Raw genomic sequence first — 24,107 nt, 5'->3', positions numbered from 1 at the left:
GACCTTCTGGGGCCTCTGGATCAGTGGTGTGTCTGGATCTGAATGGGGGGTTTCAGCAGCTGACGGGCCTCCAGACAGAACTTCAGATGCTGGATCATTAGAGACAGCAGTCGGAAACACTATGATCTGCTGTATTGATCTATTTAAACTGATCTGCTTTGATTTGTGATTGAAAACAGCTGATAGCTAACAGATTTTGACGTACATGTGGTTTTATCCTGTATCTTTAAACAGAACCACACAGCTCTGTGTTTGTCTGCATTATGGTCTGTATATTCAGGTCACATGACTCCCTCTGCTCTAGTTGTGTCATAAAGAGTTCCAGGTGTGTGTTTGAGACTCCTTGGAGTCCTGGAGGAAGGTCCAGGCCCCCACAAGAACAGGAAGTAGTTCTATTCTGACTGTTTTCATTGGAATTCATTCGATAAAGGAATTGTGGTTTAGAAACTCCTTAAAAATTTATTTGTATTTTAATCCACTGTTTCTAACTCCTTTGTGAACCTACAGTAGTAGTTTAAGTAGACTCAGGTAATCAACCAAATCCCCAGTCCTAACCCTAATCCCTAATTTTAACCCAACATCTAACAATAAACCCAACCCAACACCCTACATCTAATCCTAAACTCAATAACTAACCCAAATCCTAAACCCAACATCTAACCCAAATCCTAAACCCAACATCTAACCCTAAACCCAACATCTAACAATAACCCCAACATCTAGCAATAACCCCAACCATACACCTACATCTAATCCTGAACCCAACATCTAACACAAATCCTAAACCCAACATCTAACACAAATCCTAAACCCAACATCTAACCCTAAATCCAACATCTAACCTTAAACCCTACAACCCTAAACCCTACATCTAACCCTAAACCCAACATCTAATCCTACACCCTACATCTAATCCCCAATCCAACATCTAACCCTAGATTTAAACCTAACCTCTCACCATGGGTATAACCCTAACCCTAGCCCCTGACCCCAATCCAAACTGCATCATGTGTGAACATGACACCAGTCCCCGCCTCCACTCTGGGGGTTCTGCTCTCAGATCAATTCGTTCTTCCTTCACCCAGAATGCCGTGAACATTTCCTGTAATCCTGCTGATAAACGCATGAACGGAAACACAAATAGATGGAGGAGAATTCTCGACCTCAGAGGCGGAGTTAATAACAAAAACCTGCTTAATATTCCCTCTCTGTCTGAAGGATTAATGTGCGACAAATGCGGGAGAAAAGTTCTCATGAAACTCGCACGTAGACAACAAATTGCTCGCCATAAATTGCGTGTGACAGGTGCACACTGTAACTCTGCAGACAGAAGACAGCCGGATGACAGCAGGCACAAGGGGTAATAGTGAAAGGAGAGGAACATGTCATTGAACATGGATTTATGAGCAGGTCCAGACTGAAGCCATCCATCAGCGGTGTCACCCAGCATCAAACGTGGTCACATTCAGGACCCGATAGGCGGCTGCAGCGGCCGCCGGAACGCCGAAGCATGTGGGGAACGTCGGGGAACGGAGTCATTTGTTCCTTTTTAACCGGGAAGTCTGTCGCTGCACGTAAAGCCAGTCTCTTAATTGGAGTAGTTATGCTTTGATAGAGAGCTCCGTTTCCTCCTGAGGCCCTGGCGGCGGGGTAACAGTATGTGGCAGCTTTAAACTAACCATTTCTGAAAACATCAGATTCCTGACAGAAAATAATAAACCAGAGGTAGCCTATGTTTTCACTTTGGAGATATTGGAGTTTCTCTACCAATTGACATTAGGATGGCGGTTAGCCACAAACTGTAAATTGAGTTTCTCGCTCGCACACACACACACACACACACTTATAGCGCAAACACTTTCCCAGCCCTTCCCATGCCGGACTAAAATAAATCCCAGGAGTTCGCTCCTGCCCCGGCCCTCGCAGTCTATAATACAGCCGACAGCTCTGATCACTCCTGAGAAAGCAAAAGCTGCTCAGGGATCGCTTTACAATTCTCAGGGGCTCGAATAACCTGATCTTGAACTGATCCCGAGCGCTGATCCTTCAGTATTAGGTTAGGAACGTGTGAAGGGGGCTGTTGAATGAGCCGCGCCGGAGATCAACATCCCAGCTCCGTGTTGCTCCGGCCCGGCAGATTGTTTGACTTGATTAGTCTCTCGCCCGCCCCAGCGTTGGGTTCGCCAAGCGCCGGGCTTTCCAGACGCCGGTATCGATGTGTCAGAGGCGAAAAAGGCTCAAGGTGGAGCCCATTACCCCGACGGGGAGCACTGGAAGTTAATAGGATTTGCTCCCGATCAAGAGACTGTGCTATTTCCTGAGGCTGTTACAGACCGGAGCACAAAAATAAATGTTCCTTTATTCAACACATTCAAACTAACCCCCCCCCCCAGCTCCCACCTCCCAAAAAAACCTCCACCAGGCTCCGCCCCTCCTGGAATATCTGTTTTTACCGCAGAAGGTTGTGCTCCCCCTCTCTTGTTCTCCCGAGCAGCCGGGGAAAGTAAAAGGTTGGCACTTTTTGTCTAAAGGAGCCATTTGTTCAGGTGAAAATGAAACTTGCATGGTAAGCAGAGCCGGGCCTGCGGTTGCTGGGGGGTTCGGGGGGGGGGGTTGAAGGGATTCCAGATTAATCATATGGGCTATGCACCACGAGAATATTCATGGAGGAGTAATTGCCAGGGGGCTTTATGTGATGTATTCTCCCCATGAGGTAAAACCTTGTCACAGAGAAAAAGGATAATGGAGTAAGAGGATCACATGAAAATGTTTGCTGCACCCACCTTTAACTCGGAGCTTAACCCCGACCCCGGCTAGTAATTACACAGTTAATTGCCAACTGATCTGAGGCGGAAGCGGCGTCCGGCGGTAGACGTCAGCCGGGCTTAGGAGCCTCGTTCTGTTGGGGTGGGGTGGGGGCACGGCGGATCGCCTTCGTCCTGAATAATTTAAAGACAGTCAGACTCGGTCAAGTCGGCGTTTTCAGAGCTGGATGTGAATTCAATATGATCAGAACAGGAGTTACGCGATCCTGTAGGTCACTCCTGTGAAATCAAACACTTATTTATTTTAGACGTATTAAACACACGAGGTTAACGGGTCGACCCGAACCGGTCACCGCTCTGATTTCATCCTGCTGCAGTAAGCATGCCACACCAGCAGGTGGCAGTAGTGACTATGCATCCTGCTGATACAGCATTAGTTTAGTTCAGTTTTTTTAACTTTATTTAAAGGGGACAATGCAGTGTCATGAAACACATGACTATACATGGTTAACAGCGCCACAACTAGCCAGAAGGCTAGTTTACACCTGCAGTCCCCCGGCCATGAGGTATAAAAATAAAAGCAGTAAAATCAGTCAAATACATCTACAATATAGTAAAAATATACTGTACTATTAAAAGAGAATTAGTTGTCATCACCTGACCCCCCCCCCCCACCTGAAAGAGGTCAGACCTTCACCTGCCTGAGTTAGCGTAGCGTGTCCTAGCATTACACCCTCCCGAATCTGTTTGGATTTACTGTAGATGTGGAATCAAGAGCTGATTCCAAACTTTATGGTGGGGGTTTGGAGGGGGGGGGGGCGTACATGTGTGGTTCCACCGGCCCCAGGCAGCAGCGTGAGAGCCATCCTAGTTAACATTGTGAAATTGATTTTTCCTAATAGCAACCAGCACTCCTCCAGGCGCGCACGACAACACACAACTGACATTTTTGACAGGTGGTGATAGAAAACACATGAAAGCACATTATTATTATAGACCAGGTAATGAGTGAAAGAAAGATCTGCTCTGGATCCGTTTTTAAAAAATAAACCCACCGGGGGAGCAGAGCTGGCATCTGAGAGCCAACCCGGATGTGGAGCCGAGCCGGCGCTGCCATCCGCCGGTGGGAGAGCTCGGAATAATCTAGGTGATGTTAATGATGCAATTTATATGTGAGGGGACCTGTGTTTGGCAGGCTGTTTCCGTCTGAGCAGGCTGCACCACGTCGCCCCCTGCTTGATGGAGGGGGTGGAGTAGGAGGAGGATGTCAGAGCCTGTGTGAGAAGAGGTAGCGGGCGAAGCGCTGATAAGAGCCATTACTATTAGTGTCTGTCTGTCACCTGCTGTGCGTCATCCACCGCCCCCCCACCCCTCCATCTCACCGTCGCTCCATCCTCGTCCCTTTTCCTCCCGGCACATCACTTCACATTTGAGCTCACCTACACATTTTCCATCCTGTCGCAGACGGACTGGGGGAAAGCGAGCTGCCGCAAAAAAAAAAAAGAAAAACCCAACAAAACGCGACCCAGCTCTGTCTCCAAATGGTGAATTAGTGAGCAGCTGAAAGCGTTTATTCCATAAACTAAATAGCTGCAGATGATGAAGAAGAGGAGGAGGAAGAAGAAGAAGAAGAAGTGGATGCACAACTCCAGACGAACCGTTCCTCAGATTTTCCAAGCAAACACAAAGCCTAATTTGGTATTTCATTTATTGCCTGGCACAATCCTGCAGCTCCTTAAACTTATGAACTCGGGGAGAAATGAACAGTAATTGCAGGCTGTTCTTTATTTTCTTAAAACCTTTTTAAACCAAAATATTTAAAGCTGTTTTTCCCAGTTGCTATGCAACACTTCAACCGCAAGAGTGGGAGCACGCTGAGAATGTGCCAAATAAATAGTACCGCCACAGACATTCTGCTGAGGGGAAATCTGAAGCGCTCGCTTCATAATCACACCGAAATGCAGAGCAGTTGTGTAAAAAAATAAAAAATAAAAATGCACAATCATCCTTTCATTCATGGTTTTGTGTTGACCTGCGTGATTCCGGACGACACGACGGCGGGTTTAACGAAGCATTGTTCAGGCGTCTGGGAGTCACGACGGCTTTTTGAGCTGCAGAGGGACCAGAAACGAAAAGCGTCCTGTGCAGAATACCGTCCTGTAGTTTGACGTGAAAACGCTGCCAGATATGTAGACGACTGTCTGCTTCACAAGTCCTTTCAGATTTCAGTCAGAGCTCGCCTGGAGCCTGGGCAACTGTACAAAAAATAAAAAACCGGCAAAGAGCGAGCCGATGGTGCAGCCTTTCTTCTTCAGCCTGGAGCTGAGGACTCCAACAAGGACACGTTACGCAAGATCTGGTATTCAGCGGCGCCTCGGAGGCCACGCGACGCACACGGAAGTGTGTGTCTCCTGAGGCCTCCACGTTAATCAACACTCCTCCCCGTGCATACTGATGAGCTGCGTTCCGCTCGACACCTCCCTTCTTCAGCAGCTCAAATGAAGTCACAAGTTGGGCTGCAAATCGTCTCCCACGGCGACCGCATCAACATCACCTGCGAATCCTGTCGAAAAGTCGTGGAAATTAAAAGATATATGACAATTGCGGCCTTTGGATTCCGATTGCACGCCGGCGTTAGCGTGTTGTGGAACACGTGTCCCCCCCCCACCACCACCACCACCACTTCATCATTGAGTAAATGGCACCGCAGACGTGAGCCGCGACTTCACAGCTGCCTCATGGCGGGTGACATTGGAGCCCACGCATGAACACATCGCTCATCAAAGCGAATGAGGCGTTCGCCGCTTCCTCCGCTCACGCTGGGGAAAACAATACCCCCCCCCCCGACCCCCCACCCCCGTCGAGTGCACGCTCGCACACCTGGAATGTCTAGAACAAGTAGAAGAAAAATCCATTTGGTTCCATGCGTCTCTCACAAGATGCTTAACAGAGTGTGACCCTTACAGTGCCTGGTAATGGGGGTGGGGGTGGGGGGGGGCCCCGCTGCAGTAAAACAGCTAAGAGTGGGTGCTAACGGCGGTTCCACAATTAACCTGTCTTAAAACAAAAAAGAGCCTTTTTTTTCTTTAATTTGGGAGGGGTTGATTTCTCAGAGAGTTCGGGTCCTAAATCGGTCGTTAGCGTCGCTCGCTAACACGAAACCCCATGCAATTAAAAAACATTCAGCTACAAACGTCTCCGACGCTAATCAAAAACGCGTCAGAACCGAAAGTAAAAATCGTAAAAAAAAAAAAAAAAAAAAAAAAGGAAATCGAGACACATCCTCCTGAAAAGTGGCGCGACGCGAACACAAAAGCTCCAGTCTTTCGCCTCCACTGTCCCGGTTTGGCTAAGTGGAACCAGACGCGGACCGCTGGAGCTTCAGACCAGTTGCTGTTCTTTATTTATTTAACAAAACGAGCTGCAAAAGCCAAACATGAGGTCATGGAATATTCTCAACCCGAGAAATAAGTCAGAGCCTTCAGTGAGACATCCAACCCGCTTCCAGGACCCCGAGCTGGTGAGGACCTCTGTGGAGGCGAGGTCTTCTTTTTTGGCGTTTTCTTAAATACGACTTTGGACAGTGTGGCTCACATGCCTTTTCAATTAGGAGCCCAGAACCAGAACATCCAAAGCCCGGGCCCCCCCACCCCCCCCCGCCATCGGCCCCCTCTCCACGACTGACCGAGTCTGAGGAAATGTTAAACAGGCGTCAGAACCAGAACGGAGACGGCAGCCGTTCAAACAGCCCTCCACTTTCTAAACAGTCATTAAGACTTCACAGTGAATTGATGACACGGGCCCCGAACACGCCACCGCGTCCAAACACAGACCGGGAACACGCTTCATCACTGGCGACGCGTTCGGCACTTAAGCACAACAGTTTGTCCCTTTGGTGAACGAATCGTGCAAAATATGTCAAAGCCGCTGGTTTGTGAGGATCGTAATGAGAACGCACGGTTTACACGAGGAGCGCAGGGGCATGGGCGGGAACTCCCCTTTTCTCAGGATTCAACCTCCGGGGGCCCCCAGGAGCCGTCGGAACACTTTGATGTTCCTTTGAAATGAATCAATGGAGCTCCTTGACACGGCCCCCCCAGGTTCTGTCACCTGTGATGAACGCCACGGCGGTGCCAAACCCGGTGTCTGACGCTTCCACCGCCGACGGTTTATCTCCAAATCTCCAAGTTTGCATCCCAGGGACGCAGCATCAGCATCAGCAGCGGTGGTTACCAAGGTAACCCATCTCTGGCTCAGGACACAACATGCGCCGGTTAAGTTGAAGACAAGACATCAAAACCGATCAACGCAGCGATCGATTCTCCGGAAAACGATATTATCATTCAGGCGTTGGTCCGCCTCCAGTCGGTTCTGTCTGTCGGCGCCGATCGAAGCACCGAGCCGCTCTGTGATTGGTCAGACGCCACAGGCGCCATCTCCGTGTTACTTTGACGTATTCGCCGTGCAAAAGAAGGATCTACTTTTCCTCCGTTGACGTCCGAACGCAGGCCGGCCGTAAAGAAAGCCCTCAAACAAGCCGTGACCGGCAAACGTAGCGGCGCTGATTGGACCGGCGTGGAGGAGAGACGGCAGTTAGAGGGAAGCAACACTTATCCGTTTAAGCTCCGGCTTGGTCAATTCTCATTTGACTAAATCCAATTAGCATTGATTGTGCATCTCCTTAAAGCCCAGGTTTAGGTTCTCCTTGATGGTGCGGAAATCTTAACCGGGACCAAGCGGCAGTATTTAACCTATTACCCCCCCAGATGAAGCGGTGAGGGTTTGGAGTTCTCCTGGCGGAGGCATTGATCTTTCCTGCTCCCCGGGTTTTTCCCAGCATTTCCTGCGAACGCCTCGCCTCGTCGATGGCGCTCCTGAGCAAACCCGCCCCGGATCCAGCATCTCATTTAAGTTCCCGGCGCGCTTTGATGTGGATTCGCCGCCGCTGCCGCCGCGCGTATCATCGGCGTTTGAAGGTTCAGCTTCCACAATACAACCCGGTTTGAAGTTCCACATACTGCATGGAGCTACAATGTGATAATCTGGGCGCCGGTTATGCATTATACATATTTCATAAAAGAACAGCATCACCTGAAAGTGAAATGTGGAGAAGTCAGAGCTTGGAGGTATATATTGACAGAAAGCGTCTCAGACGTGTGGGTGTGGGACCAAAACACTCTTGTTATCTCCAACATTTCACAATCGACTCGACATCTTCCCTCAGAAAGGGGGGGTAAATATCCAAATAAACAGTAGAATAACATTTTCCCCGGGTCTGCCGCGCCATTACCAGACAGAATGATTCCATCGATGGAGCGTTTCTAGCCGTGACTGCGGCGAATAATGAAAATCACCTCCTTCTGATTTCTGGAAGGGCGGGGCGATCCACGCCATCGTCAAATAAGACATGAAGAAGTCCTTGTCCACATCTGGACAAGCTGAAGGTTTGAAAGCAACAGGCGCCACTTCATCAAGTTTGACGCTAAATAACTTTATGGTCACATTTTAAACCAACACAAATGTATTTTGGCATCAAGCAGTCGCCGAGGCGACGATTCCGAAGCGCGCCGGAGTTTACTTAAGGTCTGATAAGATCACGATTGTGGCAATAAAGTTATTCAAAGTGTTTACGATGAGCCTGACGCAGAAAGGCGGACATAATCCGCGCTGAAAAAAACCGAGCTACGTGAAAACTGAGCCCACCAGTTTCTAAAATCCACCTGCCTGAAGCAAACAAGATTTAAAAAATAGCTGTTTTTTTTCTGCAGAAGAATGAAATAAAGTTGGTGTTTAATGTCTGTGAGTGACTGCGGTTTATGTTGGAGCTTTTGATCTTGATAATTAAAGAGTGTTTGTATGGAGGTGCACAACTCCAAAGCATGGAGATGCTGCTAGCCTCGGGGCCTGGCAGCTTTCTTCTTCCTCTCACTGCATCCATCTTCTGATAAATACACACACACACACACACACACACACACACACACACAGAAGAAAGACTCGACGCTTTCACAAACATCAGCCTCTCAATTAGCTCCTGCTCTCATTTCTCCTCGGAAGAGAATTATTTTTCAGCTCGACGTGTCTTTTTTTTTTGTGTGTGTGTGTGTTTATTGTGCACAGACCAAAGTCTTATCAGCAGCTAATCACCACACGTCAAATCTACAGCAGACACTTAAAAAAACAACAACAATCCGGCGAATAATCTTCAAGTTCAGATTGACATTTGAGGATTGGACAATCAATTTTTTTATTTTTTTTTTAGCCGCCAAAGGGAGATCAGCGTTTGTCTGGTGTAATTTGTTGTGACACGTTAATTGCATCTACTTGTAATTCTCTCTAATTGATGTTTGATACGTCTCAGGAAATTAGGCCAACTAGATAACGCTGCAAACGCCATGAATCCACCCCGCCTGGCTCTTTGTTTCAGGTCTGATGAATCCGCATCACCTGAAACCTGAAAGTGTCGCCACGTTACCACGGCTACGTGCGACGCCGTCGACTCCAAACGCATCCGGCCCGGCGGCGTATATTTAAACACTAACCTGAGCCACTTTCACCGAGTTCTGGGTGGCGCCGCCGGCGTGGTACTCCACGTCGTTCTTCTTGGCGATTTCTTCAAACCTAAAAAAAAAAAAAAAGACAAGCGATGGAGATTAGCTGGAAGATACAGGCGGGATGTGATCACGCAGGTCGTCATGACGACAGCACCATCAAGGAGCGTACAACGATGTCAGCATCACAACATGCTAACAAGGAAAAGTAACCTAAACTTTAAAAAAAAAAAAAATTTTAAGTGCAATTTCCTCCGTGATTAATAAAGTATACATCTATCTATCTAAGCCAGTCTAATATATTATTTTAAAAAAAAAATCAAAAATATATTATTATTATCTTATATTATTTATGTAATGTGCCTAATATGGTGTTAACATAATAAACCGCCAGACTTCAGTGAGCTAATACGTTAGCATACTTACCTTAGCCTTAAGCTAACACTTATTTAAATTAAATTACACTCATTTAATGGCCTCAAATGAGAATCATGCTATGCTAAATATTTAATTCCATGTAAATACACTCAGGTCTACGGGCCGTTTTAGTGTCTTTCAGCTTATTGTTTTGGTCTTGGAGTCAATGTCCTCATTACCCCCTTTTCCAGTAAAGTCTTCTGAACCTTTTCCAGAGGATAAATGCTACGCAAAGCAGCTGACGAGCCTGAATAAAGGAGCATTAACTAATAATTGAGTAGAATTTGTTGGAGACAAAACCCCCTTTTTGTTGCGGTGCGTCCACTGCGCAGCCTCTCGTGTCTTGCCGTCCTTCTGCTGCAGCGTTCCAGGTGAAAGCTGTTTATATGAAAGCGCTTAAAAAGAGAATGAGGCCGTGAGACAATGCTGGTTCCAGTTAAACGAGATACTTGACCACAGAGAGCCTTCTAGGGCCTGAAAGTCAGCTTGATAAAAGCAAAAAGAGCAACACATGGTTGCAGTTATCCTCAAGTATTAAAGCAAGATGAGCAGAAAAAGTTCGTCTTTCCTCAAAGGGATGCATGAAAGAGAAACTATTCATCGTTTGGCAGCGATAGACAGCTATTTTGTTCTTTATAGGTGAGGTTTTCGCAGCGAGTTATACAATTTCCTTGTGTAGAAAAACCTCATAGCCAGATAACTTGTTTAGGGAGAGACCACATCTGATTAAATGTTTGATGTAGGAACCATACAGCAAAGTTTAGAAAGACTGGAACAAACTAAACACAATGAGTCAAGAAAACAGACATGTCATTGGGGAATGAGGAGTAAACAATCGCTGGGTTTCAAACACAAACCGCCGGGACACCCCCGGGTCCGCCGTGGAATCCTGACGGCTCTATCGCTCTTCTGTTTTCCCATCATTTCCAACATCAATAGCTTCAACGCTTAAGTTATGCTGCGAGATAGAGTCTTTATCTGGGGAGCCCAGAACATGAATAATGTGTATTCTCCTCATCGTTCATACAAACAGCCTCCCGTGGGGAGGGGGGGGTGGCGGGGGGCGGCTGTACAAATGTGTCCACCCTGCTAAGGAAATTGACCTAACAGCAGTCAACATGATACGGCCCATTAGGAGGTCCTTGGCTGCTTTTACTCCACTGTAAATTGAAGACTGTCCATTTGGAAATGTATTTATATCAGGCAGAGGAACCCACGGTAAACAGTTCAAGGTGGGAGCGCCAGGATTCCAGGTTCTAGGAACACTTCGCCCGATTCGTCCAGTTTCCATGGCCACGGAAAGTAAACATATGTGCGTTAGTGTGATAGTTAACAGTAAGGTGAGCTAACATTATTTATACATGCAGTCCTCAACTTATGAACACAACTGGTTCCCAGAGGTTGTTTGTAAGTTGAATTCTTCGTAATTTGTTTCTTAAATCTCAAATAATCACCATTTGAGGTCATTTAAATGTCATTACTACTCTAAATACTGAAGTACTATTCCCTAAGACCGACCAGAAACAATAACAGAACATTAAAACAACATATAATAAATAAAAAACCGGAACAGCACGATTGGAGTTCAGTCATTCTTCATTATACGTCGGTTTTCAAAAAGAAAAAAGAAAACTGGTGGAAAAAGAAAAGTCAAGTTTACGTCATTTCACTTGCCTGAACGTCTTTATTCCAAAAACGACAAAAAGAAGAGGAGACAAGTGTCGGAGCTGCGTGAACGCAACGGTGCTGCTCGGAGGGGTTAGTGGCAGAAAGTGGAACTGCAGGACGATAGTCAGATATTCAGCACGTGTTTGTTCGTATCCCTGATAATCTTTACATTTTTAGACAAATATGGACTAGAAAGAATAATGAATGCATGAAATCCGCATGTTGCATGACATGTTGATGCATCTTCATGCTAAACGCTGATTTACGCATACAATGCAAGTTTTTTTCTAGGACTGCATGGACATGCATTCAATCTTGAGCACCTTGCACAAACTGGTTGCGTGCTAACGCTACGTTGGAACTATCGTAAAATAAAAACGTCCTCGTCTTGCGTCTTCTTGAGCTGTTTCGGAGCGACCACACGTTCATATCTGGTTTAACTGCTCCTTTAAATTAACTGCCTCCGAGGGCGCTGGTTACGTCAACGCTTTGCAGCCACAGCCAATGCCTTTTTCTGAGGATTCCAAAAACATTCCCAGAGGAGGTCAAAGGTCGCTTGTTCTGCACAGCGAACTTGTTGAACCTGGAAGTATGTCATGTCTGTTGCGTGTGCCCGCTGCAGACGTGGGGGTAATATGTATGCAAAAAAGCATCATATGTCAGCCATAGGTGTTCAATACTGCAGCACAACTCTGTTTAAGTTGGCGTGGATGAGTTTTGAGTGAGTGTGAAAGTAACCTTTACTGGCTTCAAAGAAAGTCTGCATATCATGTCTGAAGGCGAGGGGTTCTACCGGGGGCAGAATGTTCCCAATAAAGAAAAAACTTTCCATGCAAGTGGAAAATATGCTAACCGGGGTAAAAAAAAAAAAAAAAGCAGCCCTTCCTGAGACACCTGTTATGACTCCTGGACAAAGGAAGAATTTGAGCACTGTGGGTGTTTATAACATGAAGGCAGCCGAGGGACTCCAGAACCCATTTCAAATAGACACACAGCTTCTGAGGATTTCAGCCGCTTCTCTCTCTTTTTTTTTTTTTTTGCCTCCGTCCCCCCTCCACCCCCACCCCCCGCTTCTCGAACGCCTCGAAAATCCCATCCGAAAAGGAGCAGCTGCCTGGAGACCTTTACGCCCTCCGACATCATGTGATCCCATAGAAGCGACACCGTAAACAGCCCCCACTGGCCGTTTAGGAAGAGAAAATCCCCTCTCCATCTCCATCTCCTGGAGGCGAGGCTCCGCCGCCGCCGATGGGAGGGAGAGGGGGGGGGCGCGAGAAGAAATTGTTTTGAACAAAATGTCCTCAGCCGCTAACCTTTGCTTTCAGAAGCCGCTGGTGGTGTTCAGAGGAAGCGTTCCGCTGGTGTGAGGACTGTGTTATGTAACCTACAATAGACTGGTCCTGGATCAGGTTAAATATGACTATTTAAGGAACGGGTCACCAGCGATGGAGGCGCAGTAATTATCTGCTCAGCCTCGGGCCGCTGGGACGGCGAGGTGAAGGTTCAGTCTGCAAGGTTCCTGCAGAAGAAACCCGTTTAAACCCACAGAACATCACCTCCAAGGCCCAATCAAATGCCTTCTTCTAAGCCCCACCCTTTCGATGTTGATGGTGTTGTGGTTGAAAAACCTTCATTTAGGAAATAGGACGCCACCCGACAAGTGATGATGCAGATAATTCTCTACAACAGTCAGGTCCGCTGGAATTCTGTCCCATGAAAATATGAAATATGAAAGAACCCAGGACTGAAGAACGTGTGAAAATAACTTGAGAAAAGAGGGTAAAACCACGGAAAGACGGACTTTGTTAAAGTGGTCATCAAAAGCATCGACTTCCAAAACTGATTTGAGTTGCAAACTGAATTTAGCCGGTCCGGTGTGGGTTCAGCTGGACAACGTGGACGAGAACCTGTGACCTCAGCTGGACCCGAAGCTCCTGTTTGGGTTTCTGTATGTCTTTAAGCTAGACTTCATTTTCTTGTTCTCTTTCAGCTTTTCCCTTCAGGGTCTCCACAGCCAATCAGCTGCCTCCATCTAACCCTGTCTTCTCATCCTCTTCTCTCACACCAACTACCTTCATGTCCTCTTTCACTACATCCATAAACCTCCTCTTTGGTCTTCCTCTAGGCCTCCTGCCTGGCAGTTCAGAACTCAGCATCCTTCTACCAATATATTCACTATCTCTCCTCTGGACATGTCCAAACCATCTCAGTCTGGCCTCTCTGACTTTATCTCCAGAACCTCTAACATGTGCTGTCCCTCTGATGTACTCATTCCTGATCCTATCCATCCTGGTCACTCCCAGAGAGAACCTCAGCATCTTCATCTCTGCTACCTCCAGCTCTGTCTCCTGTCTTTTCCTCAGTGACACTGTCTCTAGACCAAACAACATCGCTGGTCTCACCACAGTTTTGTACACCTTTCCTTTCATTCTAGCTGAAACTCTTCTAGTTGTTTAGGAGAATGAAGCGTTTGGTGGATAAAGAAACTCATCATCGGCGTAGAGGCGAACGCATCACGAAGGAATGGAGCCGATGAGAATCAAAGGAACTCGTCTTTGAGCGATCAATATTCGTAGTGCGACGCGTCCCAACTGACGGCGGATCTCACGAGTCAGGAACACGGTTGTTTACATTCCTGAGGACAGAGCCCCACACACACACACACACACACACACACACACACACACACACACACTGTTGCTTCCCATCAAGGAAATGTGAGAGCTTCCAAAGTACCATGAGTGTTCTCTGCCCTGCGTGACTCATGAGTTCCTCTCCCCGCCCCACCCCCAAAAAGAACCCGAGCCAAGTAGATTATTTACATGAGGCAATAATTCAAGATTTGCTCTTCTAAGTCTCTTACATGGGGGGGGCAGGGCGAGCCCGTCGAGCCAATCCCTCTTCATTCAGTGTTTGATGTTAGCCCATCTCCATAAGACCGGATGAGAGCCCTAAAATCCCCGTCGAGTGATTCCACAGGAAGAACAAGTCTCTGTTAATCAATGGCTAGATTGGATCTGGATCCTCAGGAGCGGTCCGTGTGAAAGTCCTCCGGGGTATCTGAGTGCACACCGGGGTAATTCATCGCTAATGATCACCGCTCTCCTCCTTTAATTGCCTCGTTCACATTTAAACAGCTTACAAATCACAAGGACAGGCAGGGAAACATGATCAAACAGCATCTATCGCTAATCATGGGGACCGGGGGCTCCGTCACTGCCCTCCTAGGGGGGGGGGGGATTATGAAGGTAGAGGAGGGCCGAACAGGAACGGTAAATTATCTCTGCCTCGGCTGCAGAAGGCAGGTTCATTTAAACAGGAGGATCCATCTTTGCCGTCTAAAAGGCTTCGCTAATCCCAGTTTCAACACGGGCGTCTGGAGGGGGGGGGGTCCCTCCATCGATCGGACCGTCCAATCAGAGCGAGCGTCCCGCACCAGACTGGAGGCGGTACGAGGAACGATGCTCCGTAATTGTTTCCATAGGTCAAGCAGGAAAAACAGCTCCGAGACGTGATGAAAGGGGTGAGGAATATTGTTGTGTGTCCCCCCCCCCAATTAAATTGTTAGTCAAAGCCTTCACAAAGGGTTACACAGTTTATCTGTTTAAAATCAATACGCCGTCCCGACACCAGACGGCCCCCATTAATTATTCCGTTCCCGGCGCTATCGCCAGGCGGCTCAAGGTTGAGTCTTATCTGTTCTCATTTCAAATCAATAATTATCTCCCAGCGCCCCCCCCTGCCCCCCCCAGAAATAGATGTGCTTTTCATTCCGACGCCCGTAGAGGCTCCACCGGCGAGGAAACGTGGGATGAACGGGACGGCGAAGGATGGAGGCGCGTGGAAATAGCGTCGCCTCTTCTGACGTCTGCTGACACGGCGTGGCGAGAGGCAAAGGGGGGGGGGTGATGATGATGGCGTCGTCGTGGTAACGGGTACCTCAGACCGATTCCCCCTCGCCGTTCAGACAGGAAGTCATCTAGTAGGATGAACGGCTGCACACTTACACGCTCGACACGGGTGAGTGACGGCGTTTAAACGCACAAACAACAAACGTGCGTCCTGGAACAAATCGGCCAATCCGGCGGCGGCGGCCCGTTTGTTTGGCGTCAGCTGATTGGATGAGGCGGCGAGGGCGAACTCCGGCTACAGGCGATGGATTCACATGATTTCCTGTCAAGTGTGGCAGGTTTCCGGTTTGTTGGGAGGGGGCGGGGGGGGGCAGCGTGAGGACATGACAAGGGGGCAGGAAGCGGGGGGAAGAGCAGGAAGACGGGGGGGGGGGCACAAAGCCTTTGAGACGTGCCGAGGTTGGTACCGGGGATTCTGGGAGAGTCAGGGGGAATAATTCCAGGACCGCCCACCCCCCCCCCCCCCCGCTGAGGGTGCCATATGGCCCAGTGTGAACTTTGAACATGCTGGGATTGTGGCTCCACCCCCCCACCCCCCCACATAGAGGCTAGGTGCAGATAACATGCTAACTAGCCGAGCGCGCCGCCATCGGACGCTGCCGGGGATCAAAGACGACTAAAAATAGCCCCGCGCCGGATGAACCGCCGGACACGCCCACATTTTAATTATAAAACACTCTTTAAAGGGGGGGGGCAGGGACGTGAATTCCACTCCCTTTTACTTTCCTTGTGGCTCCACCTGCTGGCAGCCGACGTCACTGATGGGGGGGGAGAGGAGGAGAAAGACAAGGGGGGGGCCTTAATTACGATTGCATCAGCCTCCTCTCTCGACGCCGCGTGTTCCCTTCGAACCCGCCTCCACGGCGACGGAACAGGAAGTCGTGTCGCTCATGTGGAAGCATCTCTGGTTCAGAGTGGGGGGGGGGGCGTCAAAAAAATATACGTTCCTCACAGTCGGGTCCGGCTCCGAACCGATAGACACCCCCCCCCCCTCGATAAACGTGGAGAAGCGTGTTTTCGACGTCTCCATCAGCGGATGTAGACCCGCGACCTTTGCCCTTGTCTTGCAGAGGGGAGGGAGCCAGATGTCGTGACCCCCCCCCCTCACCAGCAGGTTGGCGAAGGCGGGTTTAAGTACTGTAGTACAGCACAGTGCTCCAGCAATAGACAAGGGAGCTGGGGGGTGGGGGGGCGGTGGGGGGGTGTCATGTGTCTACACACTCCGTCAAGCTCGAGTGCATCCAGTGAAGTGGCACCATGGTAAGCACATGCAGCCCCTGCATGGAAACACACACACACACACACACACACACACACACACACACACACACACACACACACACACACACACACACACACACACACACACACACTTCCTCCAGCAGGATAGCTCCGCGGGGGCTTCTAGCACTCGCTTCGTTATGTATTAAAAATATAAAAATAATAAATAAAAATCCAGGGAGTCAAGTGTGTTTACAGAGCAGAATCAATCATACACACACACACACACACACACACACACACACACACACACACACACACACACACACACACACAGCAGCAGAGTGTTTAGCATGTACTCAGCGAGAGACGCCTTTGTTGTTTTCCTCCCAGTTAGCAGATAGCAGCAGCAGGGGTGTGTTAGATGTACACAGACAGCAGGGTGTGTGTGTGTGTGTGTGTGTGTGTGTGTGTGTGTGTGTGTGTTTGTGTGTGTGTGTGTGTGTGAGAGGCACCTCCACTGATCTCCCGTGTCGTGTGATGATGTGTGTGTGATGTGTGTCTCAATCCAGGGCTGATCCCCCTGAGTCAGCCCCGTCAGTGATATGAGACCCCCCCGTCCCCGTCCCCCCCCGCCATCCGGAATGCTAATAGCAGCCAGCCGCTAACGCTGCAGCCCTGAATTATTCATGCAGCAGAGGGTCACACGGCATAATGAGGAGTTTACTCTCATTCTGGATGCGATTGTGACGCTGCTAATCTGCATTTAGCACAGAGAAAGGGAGAAAAGGGATGGGGGGGGAGGGAGGAGGGAGGCGGGGGGAGGATGAGCACTGATGAACTTAATTGCTGTGAGCAAACAACCTCTGAAAAGAGTCACGCCATCATCCAGAGATGAGAAAGCAAACAATTAATTATCATCAGACAGAGGGAGCCATAAAGCAAATGTTTGAACAGGACTAACATTCAGCAGCCACTTTCTTTTTGCCCCCCCCCCCCCATTTACATGTAACAATGAGTCCCTCATCTGACACACTAATAATCATTAGCTCTAATATGATATGGTTAACCGGCCCAGGAGGGATTGGGTGGCGGCTGGCGGCGCCGGCGTGTTTCCAGATGATCCGTAATGCCTTGTTATCCTGGAATAAAATGTCTATTTGCCCACAGAAGGTTCTCCTGCAGGAGGAGGCGTGTTCTCATCCTGTTGACATGCTGCTCCCTTTGGAGGCTCCTCGGGGTACAAGCAGCAGGTGACTGTTGCCCCCTGCTGGACAGAAAAGGCACATCCCTCTTTTTAACTCTCCTTAAAGTCGCCATTTGGGATCGAATGGAACCCAAAGCGATAATTCGAGCTCAAATAAACAGCAAGTTGTATTTCTGTGGTGAGTAAATTCATGTGTGGATGAAGGAATAAACCAAAGAAGACATTCTGTTCTAGCAGCAGGTACCAGACCTGACCACAAGATGGCAGTAGCGACATCAGCGTCACATGATGGTGGTGGTGACGCAGAGAGGAAGTCAACAACAGCGCTGGTTTAGTGGTTTCCTCTGAAAACACACAACCCGGCTCAGAAACCACAAAAATAAAATAAAATAAAATAACAAAAAATAAAAAATCTGCCAAGTAAAACCTGAACCTGAATCCGGTTCAACAAGATCCAAAAGGGGGACACATGAGACCCAGGAGGTCCCCAGACCCTCAGGTTCTGTTCATGAACAGCTGATCGCTCCTAATTTCAGACTTTAACATCAAAAGTAATTAGAATCATAATGATTAGCAGGTTTAGCATTTTAGCTTAAGAGATAAAAACTGTCAAAATGAATGTTTATTATATTATTATAATACATTTATAATATTTTTTTATTGCATAAATTGAGTGTAAAGAGAGATTAATACTAATGTTTTCTTTACTTTAAATAATGCACATTCCATTATTTCATAATAAGTACATTTTCTCATTTGTAATATTAATACATTTTAATTGTGATGTAATAAAGTCCACTCAGATTACTTTATCCACAGTGACTCAACATGAGAGTGACCCTTAACGCTTTACTGATGTCACAAAATTAAAGGTAATGGACTTAAACATTTACAGCTGATAATAAAGCAGCGCTAAACCAAGCTAACGCGCTAACAGGACGCTGGTTTCTTCTTCTGCAGGTAATTTGTGGACCACAGCGGATTAAATACGCTCTGCTGCGGCGGGATAATTGAATCCAGACGCCGCTGCTGCATCCCATGATCTCTGTCCCGCTGCCGTGGCAACAGGAGGAGGGATGCTACATGGAGTGATGATGTCACAACACTTCACTAGTATCTTAAACTCAAACTGAGAGTAGGGGGGTATTTTAGGGGTGTGTGATGCTGTGCTCAGAATGAACCACATGCTGACCTTTGACCTCCTGCGCCGCACAATGGGAACAGCCTCCCTGAGGCTAAAGATAAAAACCTGCTGATGCTGCTGCTTTGAGCCGCCGCCTACGGTCACATGACCTTCGTCACCTGACAAGCTGGAGCCGCAGGAGCTCCCTGCTGCCAATGCATTCATCTGCTAGCGCTGCTAGCTCAGAGGCTAGGCTAACAGGCTAACATCTGCTCTGGTGGGGTTGGATCGTGAATCTTTTATGTCTGATTCTTATTAAACATCATTTAATTAATTTAGTTTAGAGCGAATCAAACTCATCTGGAAGAATAAAACATCTCCTGCTTACAGATGAACTTTTTATCACCCACAATTTATTCCTAAATATAACGCCGTATGTTGTTATTAGCGACAGATTTATTTGCTCCCAGTCTGGTAGAACTAATTAAATATCTGTGAGCTCTTTAGGATGAGAATTTATGTTTATAAATTAGTTTTATTGCTTATTTTCTTACTTTTCACACTGATCTGGGAACTTTCTGGCACAGACAAACTGTTTTAACGATGAGTCCCTCTTTGCAGCGGAGAAGAGCTTCTCTGACGGCGGTTCTGTTCTTAACGGCGCCGCCATCAGCCGATAAGAGTCCAGTTATCTAACATCCAGATCCAGATAAGAAACGCTGGAGTGAGGAGCAATAAATTCCTGCCGAGCAGCGTTTATGCCGCATGACCCGGGTTCAAGGAAGACCTGGAATAAAGAGCCTCTCTGGTAGGAGGACCAGGTGGAGTCAGAGCGTCAGGCTCCATCACAGCAGGGCCCGCGTCCCCATCCATTCATCACTTATCAGAACAATCCGAGAAGCTCCAGAAACATCCGGTCGACTAAATCAACGTGTGTTTGACTATTTTTACGAACTGCTCCTTTAATTATTTAGAGTCTTCTTTAAATATTAGAATCTAAAACAATCATTTTAAACGTGCACGTATCCCTAATACAATTACTTCTTCTTCTGATGTGAAACCTGTTCAGACCTCCCCTCCTCATCCTCATCTTTTTATCTCATCACAGACAAATTATCTAAAAGGACGCCATCTGCACTCCATCAAACGGAGGAGAGAGGGGAGGATCGGCGGGTAATTAAGACTCAGATCCGTTCTAATTAATAACGTTACCTTCATGTGATGTAAAAGAGCAGCGTGCTGCGTTCACTGACACCCGCTCGCGTCTTCAAGGAAGGCTGTAGTAATACTGAAACTCCTGTGGTGATTTATGGCCGAGCTATTTTGAGTGCGGCTTAAGTGTCAGCCGGTAGTAGTGGAAGTGAGTGACACGAGTGTGCGCCGTATTTGGATGCATGTGGTGTTAAAGCCAGGCTGCAAACACGTGGTGACGTTCACACTCACAGGGTTTTGTGGTGGTCCTCGGCGAGGATCTGGTCGTTGGATTTCAGTCCGAACCTTCAGGAGAGGAAAGAGAATAAAAAAACCTGCAGTGAGACGCGTGCACATGAAGGAAAGAGCGAGAACCCACGAGCAGTTTGGACCTACTTGTCGAGGAAATCTTTGTCCACGACGGCTGAAATGTCCAGCAAAGGATTTCCCATCCCGAAGAGCGCGTTTTCACTGCGGGGGGAGACAAAAAACATGTTGTTGGGACTCTGTGGACAATCAATCTGCTGTGGGTCAGATCTGGTTCACACTGTTGTGGATGAGGAATGAGCCTGAGGATCTCTGGAGGTCACGTGACCTCTCTGTGATGAACGTGGCTGCAGAAACATTCCACACATGCAAACCTGCAGCAGGACTAAAGGATGCATTCAACTCCTGAGCTGGGACGGGAGGTTTAAATCTGTTGATTCGTGTCCACATGGAGGTGAGTGAGTGGAGCGCGCTCAGATGGAGCACATGCATTCCCTCAGCTGACCTTTATATCGAAAATGTTTGCAATATCAAGATATCAGAGTGGCCAAAGTCTGCTCCTGACACAGAGCTCTAACATGTTACGCAACTTAAATAAAAACACACAAAACACAAGAATGAGAAACATCTCATAATCACAGCTGAATAAGTTTTTAAAGTTGGTTGGATTTTTCTCTGAGGTCTTTAATCTTCACTCAAACCTACTGGTTTCACAAGACTGGAGCTATAATCTAACAATATTGAACTAAATATAAAATAAACCGCCAGAATTCGCAGAGGAAACACCGGAGGATGGATCTTCTGGATCTTACCTGGCGGCTGACATCGTGTCGGTAAAGCTCAGTAGATGTTCAGGAGCTCAGTTCCTTCCTTCTCTGTCAAATAACGTGCTCCCAGTCCACAGGAACTGCAGCAGCACGATGGCCCACGCTGACAGGCCGGCGGAGGAAGTGGGCGGGCCTAACGCCGTTTAAAGGCATCTGATTGGATACGTCATTTCCTATATTTACAAAGCTGCGTGTGCTGCATTCAAGGCCAAAAGGAAATAAAGGTTGTCCCTGCATGTTACGCAAACAGCTGACTATAACACAACGTAACCATACACGTTTAGAGAAGCAGGAAACAATTGTTCTATTAATTTATTGATAACATAAATGAAAATTGAACGTTTCTTTTTTATGATTAACTGCAGATAATGCAAAGACTATTATTTATTACATGACAGATATGTATGTAATCATTTTAGATGATTACTACAGAGATGGCAGAAAATTTTATTTTGATTAATAAATGTGTTTCTACAACCTTTCAATGTGTACTTGAGATGGTTGATGGTTGGAAATCTCATAGTTGGTCTCTAATAAATGTATTCTCTCAATATAGAATTTTTTTTTCTGATATTTGAAACCAACTATGAGATTCCCAACCATGTCTGCATCACCCACACAACTACCAAAGCTGCTCAATAAAAAACAACGCATCATCTGCTCACTGCACAACCATAATGGCCCCCGCCTCAGCACTGGTATTTGGATCAGCCATGTTAACACAGCGTCTCTCATCAGCTCAACTGTGCAGTGGATTGATAAAGATTTCCTGGCCTGCTTTGTGTCACCCACACCCTTCAGCTGAACGTTAACAGGGGGGGTGTTTGGGCCACAGAAGTGTCACTGATGTGGTCAATTTGCATGTGGGAGCAGCGATGTTTGTTCAAAAGGGCACAGTTGAATTCTAAACTGTCACAGATTGTGAGCCCCCTTCTCTTTGTTCTGCTAAGGATCACAGGGTTTTCTCTGATTGTTTTCTCTTTGCATCCTCAGCTCAGTTTTCCAACATCCATTCTCATGTAACTTGGCATTTCATTTTTATGATCATCTATAGATGAGTTACTAAAATTTATGGCCGATAAAAGGAGCCCTGATTGTAAAATAGGGCCCACATTACCAAAGGTAACAGACTTAATCTGCCTAGCTCTATGCTTCATGTTATGTATATATTTGGGGCGGCAGTGGCTCAGCGGTAGAGCAGAGGTCTTGAAGACAGATCGCCCAGCCATCGGTGGATCGATTCCCGCGGTGGGAGGCGTCAGCTCACCTCCCAGCCACTGCTGAGGCGCCCTTGAGCAAGGCGCCGTCCCCCTTACAAGCTGCTCTATTGGGGCGCACTCCAGGAAGCTGCTGCCCGTCACTCAGGCTCCCGATGTACAGCTTGATGTGTGTTTGTATACTAACTGCATGATTACAGGCCCCTTTGTGTGCTGTGGTTGTTTCAGGGGCCTGTACATACATAGTGTGTGAAAAACTAACACAAAAAATGTAACAAATGTACACCTGAGTGACAAATGTAATTTCCCCTAGGGGATCAATAAAGTGTATCTTATCTTATCTTATCTTATCTTATCTTATCTTATTCCCTTCATCAGGTTAGTCTTCCTCGACAGCAGCAGCCTCGAAAGCAGCAGCCTTCATTACCGGAACCCACGCATTAGGATTTTCCCTGATGTACGTGAACGCCGCTCCGCTCGCTGAACGTCAACATTAAATCAGACAGCTGCCAGCAACAGTTTAACCAGTACACGTCATACTGTACATTTGATTGAAATATAAATTTAATCGTTATGTTTTTATCGTATTTCTCGGTACCTACGATTAATGACTCATTACAGTTTTGCAACATATACATTAAATTAAATTAACTAAAGTGAAGTTAAATAGCAGAAGTGATAACAACACGATGTTTTAACTTCTTAGCTAGCGTGTAAGTTTGTCTCGTTCTCATCGCGTCAAACATCCGTTTCCGGTCGTCTACAAACCGAATAACGGCCTCCGAACAAACCGTTGCATCTTTTTTAAATCATTATCACATCTTTTCAGGCACAGCGACAGATTTCATCTGAACACACCCTAGTACGGCTGGCATACGTGTTTATTTTATAATCCTACTATGGCCACGCCAAAACCCGCCTTCTTTACCATTGATTGGTTAATATTGATACTTCTTCCGCACTCCTAACCAATAATGGTTAAAAGTAGTCCGCCCACACAATAAACGCAAGACGTATCGGCCAATCAGAGACCGAGGAGGACGAGTCCCGCCTTCGCTGTAGTAAGAATGGTAATTTAGCAACAATCCAGGTCTAAATGCTAACCGCGGTTCAAACCAGGACACTTGACGGTAACGATCACAGGTTTGATCCGTTTGGCTCTCACCGCCACGCGGGCGCCGCCTGACGGCTGACCGGGAGGTGCTAGCCTGCTAGCAGCTAGCTACAGCTAGTAATTACTCCAAACATCTCGCTCAGACGTCCCCGGCCGGGGATAATTCTCACCTCAACAGGACTGTCCTCCGAGCCGACGCGTCCGGCTCTCTGTCGGTCATTTTCTGAGTCGGTGTCGGTTCTGCTTATGCCGTCGATCCGGAGCCTGGACAGCTGTCAGCCGGGGACGAGGAGCAAATGGTTACCGCTTCCTTCCCCACGCCGATGCTGAGGGAATCGGTATCACGAAAGAGGGAAATGAAATTACGTGACCCCGGAGCGGTCATGCACTTTAATGCATTATAACGCATTATAACGGGTTACCGTGGTGCGTTCACTTGCACCTGCTTCCCCTGGAGAGAATGTTGCACATGGTCCTCTATGAGGGCCCCGGTTGACTGCATGGGGGCCCCAATGTGAATAAAGTTGTGATGCGTTCAAGGTCAATTGTAAAATAAACAATCAAGTGTTAAAATAACTTCCTAAACTCCAGCATTGCATCACATTTTTCATGGAACACCAACAACAGG

The 24,107-nt window shown here is 47.5% G+C and overlaps 1 protein-coding gene and 1 long non-coding RNA gene across 4 annotated transcripts in view; one reads left to right on the top strand and one right to left on the bottom strand.

Moving 5' to 3' along the window:
- The window catches only part of LOC137588172 (adenosine kinase-like), an 88,789-nt gene extending 64,768 nt beyond the window's left edge, over positions 1–24,021 (bottom strand). The window contains exons 1-5 of one of the 3 annotated variants that reach the window (XM_068305064.1): positions 23,902–24,021; positions 23,650–23,805; positions 20,451–20,525; positions 20,307–20,360; positions 9,308–9,386 (exon numbers count right to left, since the gene is read on the bottom strand). In XM_068305064.1, the coding sequence (XP_068161165.1) occupies positions 9,308–9,386; positions 20,307–20,360; positions 20,451–20,525; positions 23,650–23,699 (258 nt within the window). In that variant the 5' untranslated portion in view covers positions 23,700–23,805; positions 23,902–24,021. Of the gene's footprint in view, positions 1–9,307; positions 9,387–20,306; positions 20,361–20,450; positions 20,526–21,133; positions 21,419–23,649 lie in introns of those variants that run through there. The other 2 variants (XM_068305062.1, XM_068305065.1) reach the window with 2 other exon arrangements.
- LOC137588782 (uncharacterized) lies at positions 16,469–19,267 on the top strand. The gene is made up of 4 exons (XR_011034097.1): positions 16,469–16,572; positions 17,704–17,918; positions 18,560–18,612; positions 18,701–19,267. It is a non-coding gene; the product is annotated as an uncharacterized lncRNA (long non-coding RNA).
- Positions 24,022–24,107: the final 86 nt, after the last annotated feature.

This window comes from Antennarius striatus, chromosome 21, assembly GCF_040054535.1.
Source record: "Antennarius striatus isolate MH-2024 chromosome 21, ASM4005453v1, whole genome shotgun sequence".
Taxonomy (NCBI): domain Eukaryota; kingdom Metazoa; phylum Chordata; class Actinopteri; order Lophiiformes; family Antennariidae; genus Antennarius; species Antennarius striatus.
Note: the sequence above shows the minus strand (reverse complement) of the source record. Positions and strands in the feature narration are given on the sequence as shown.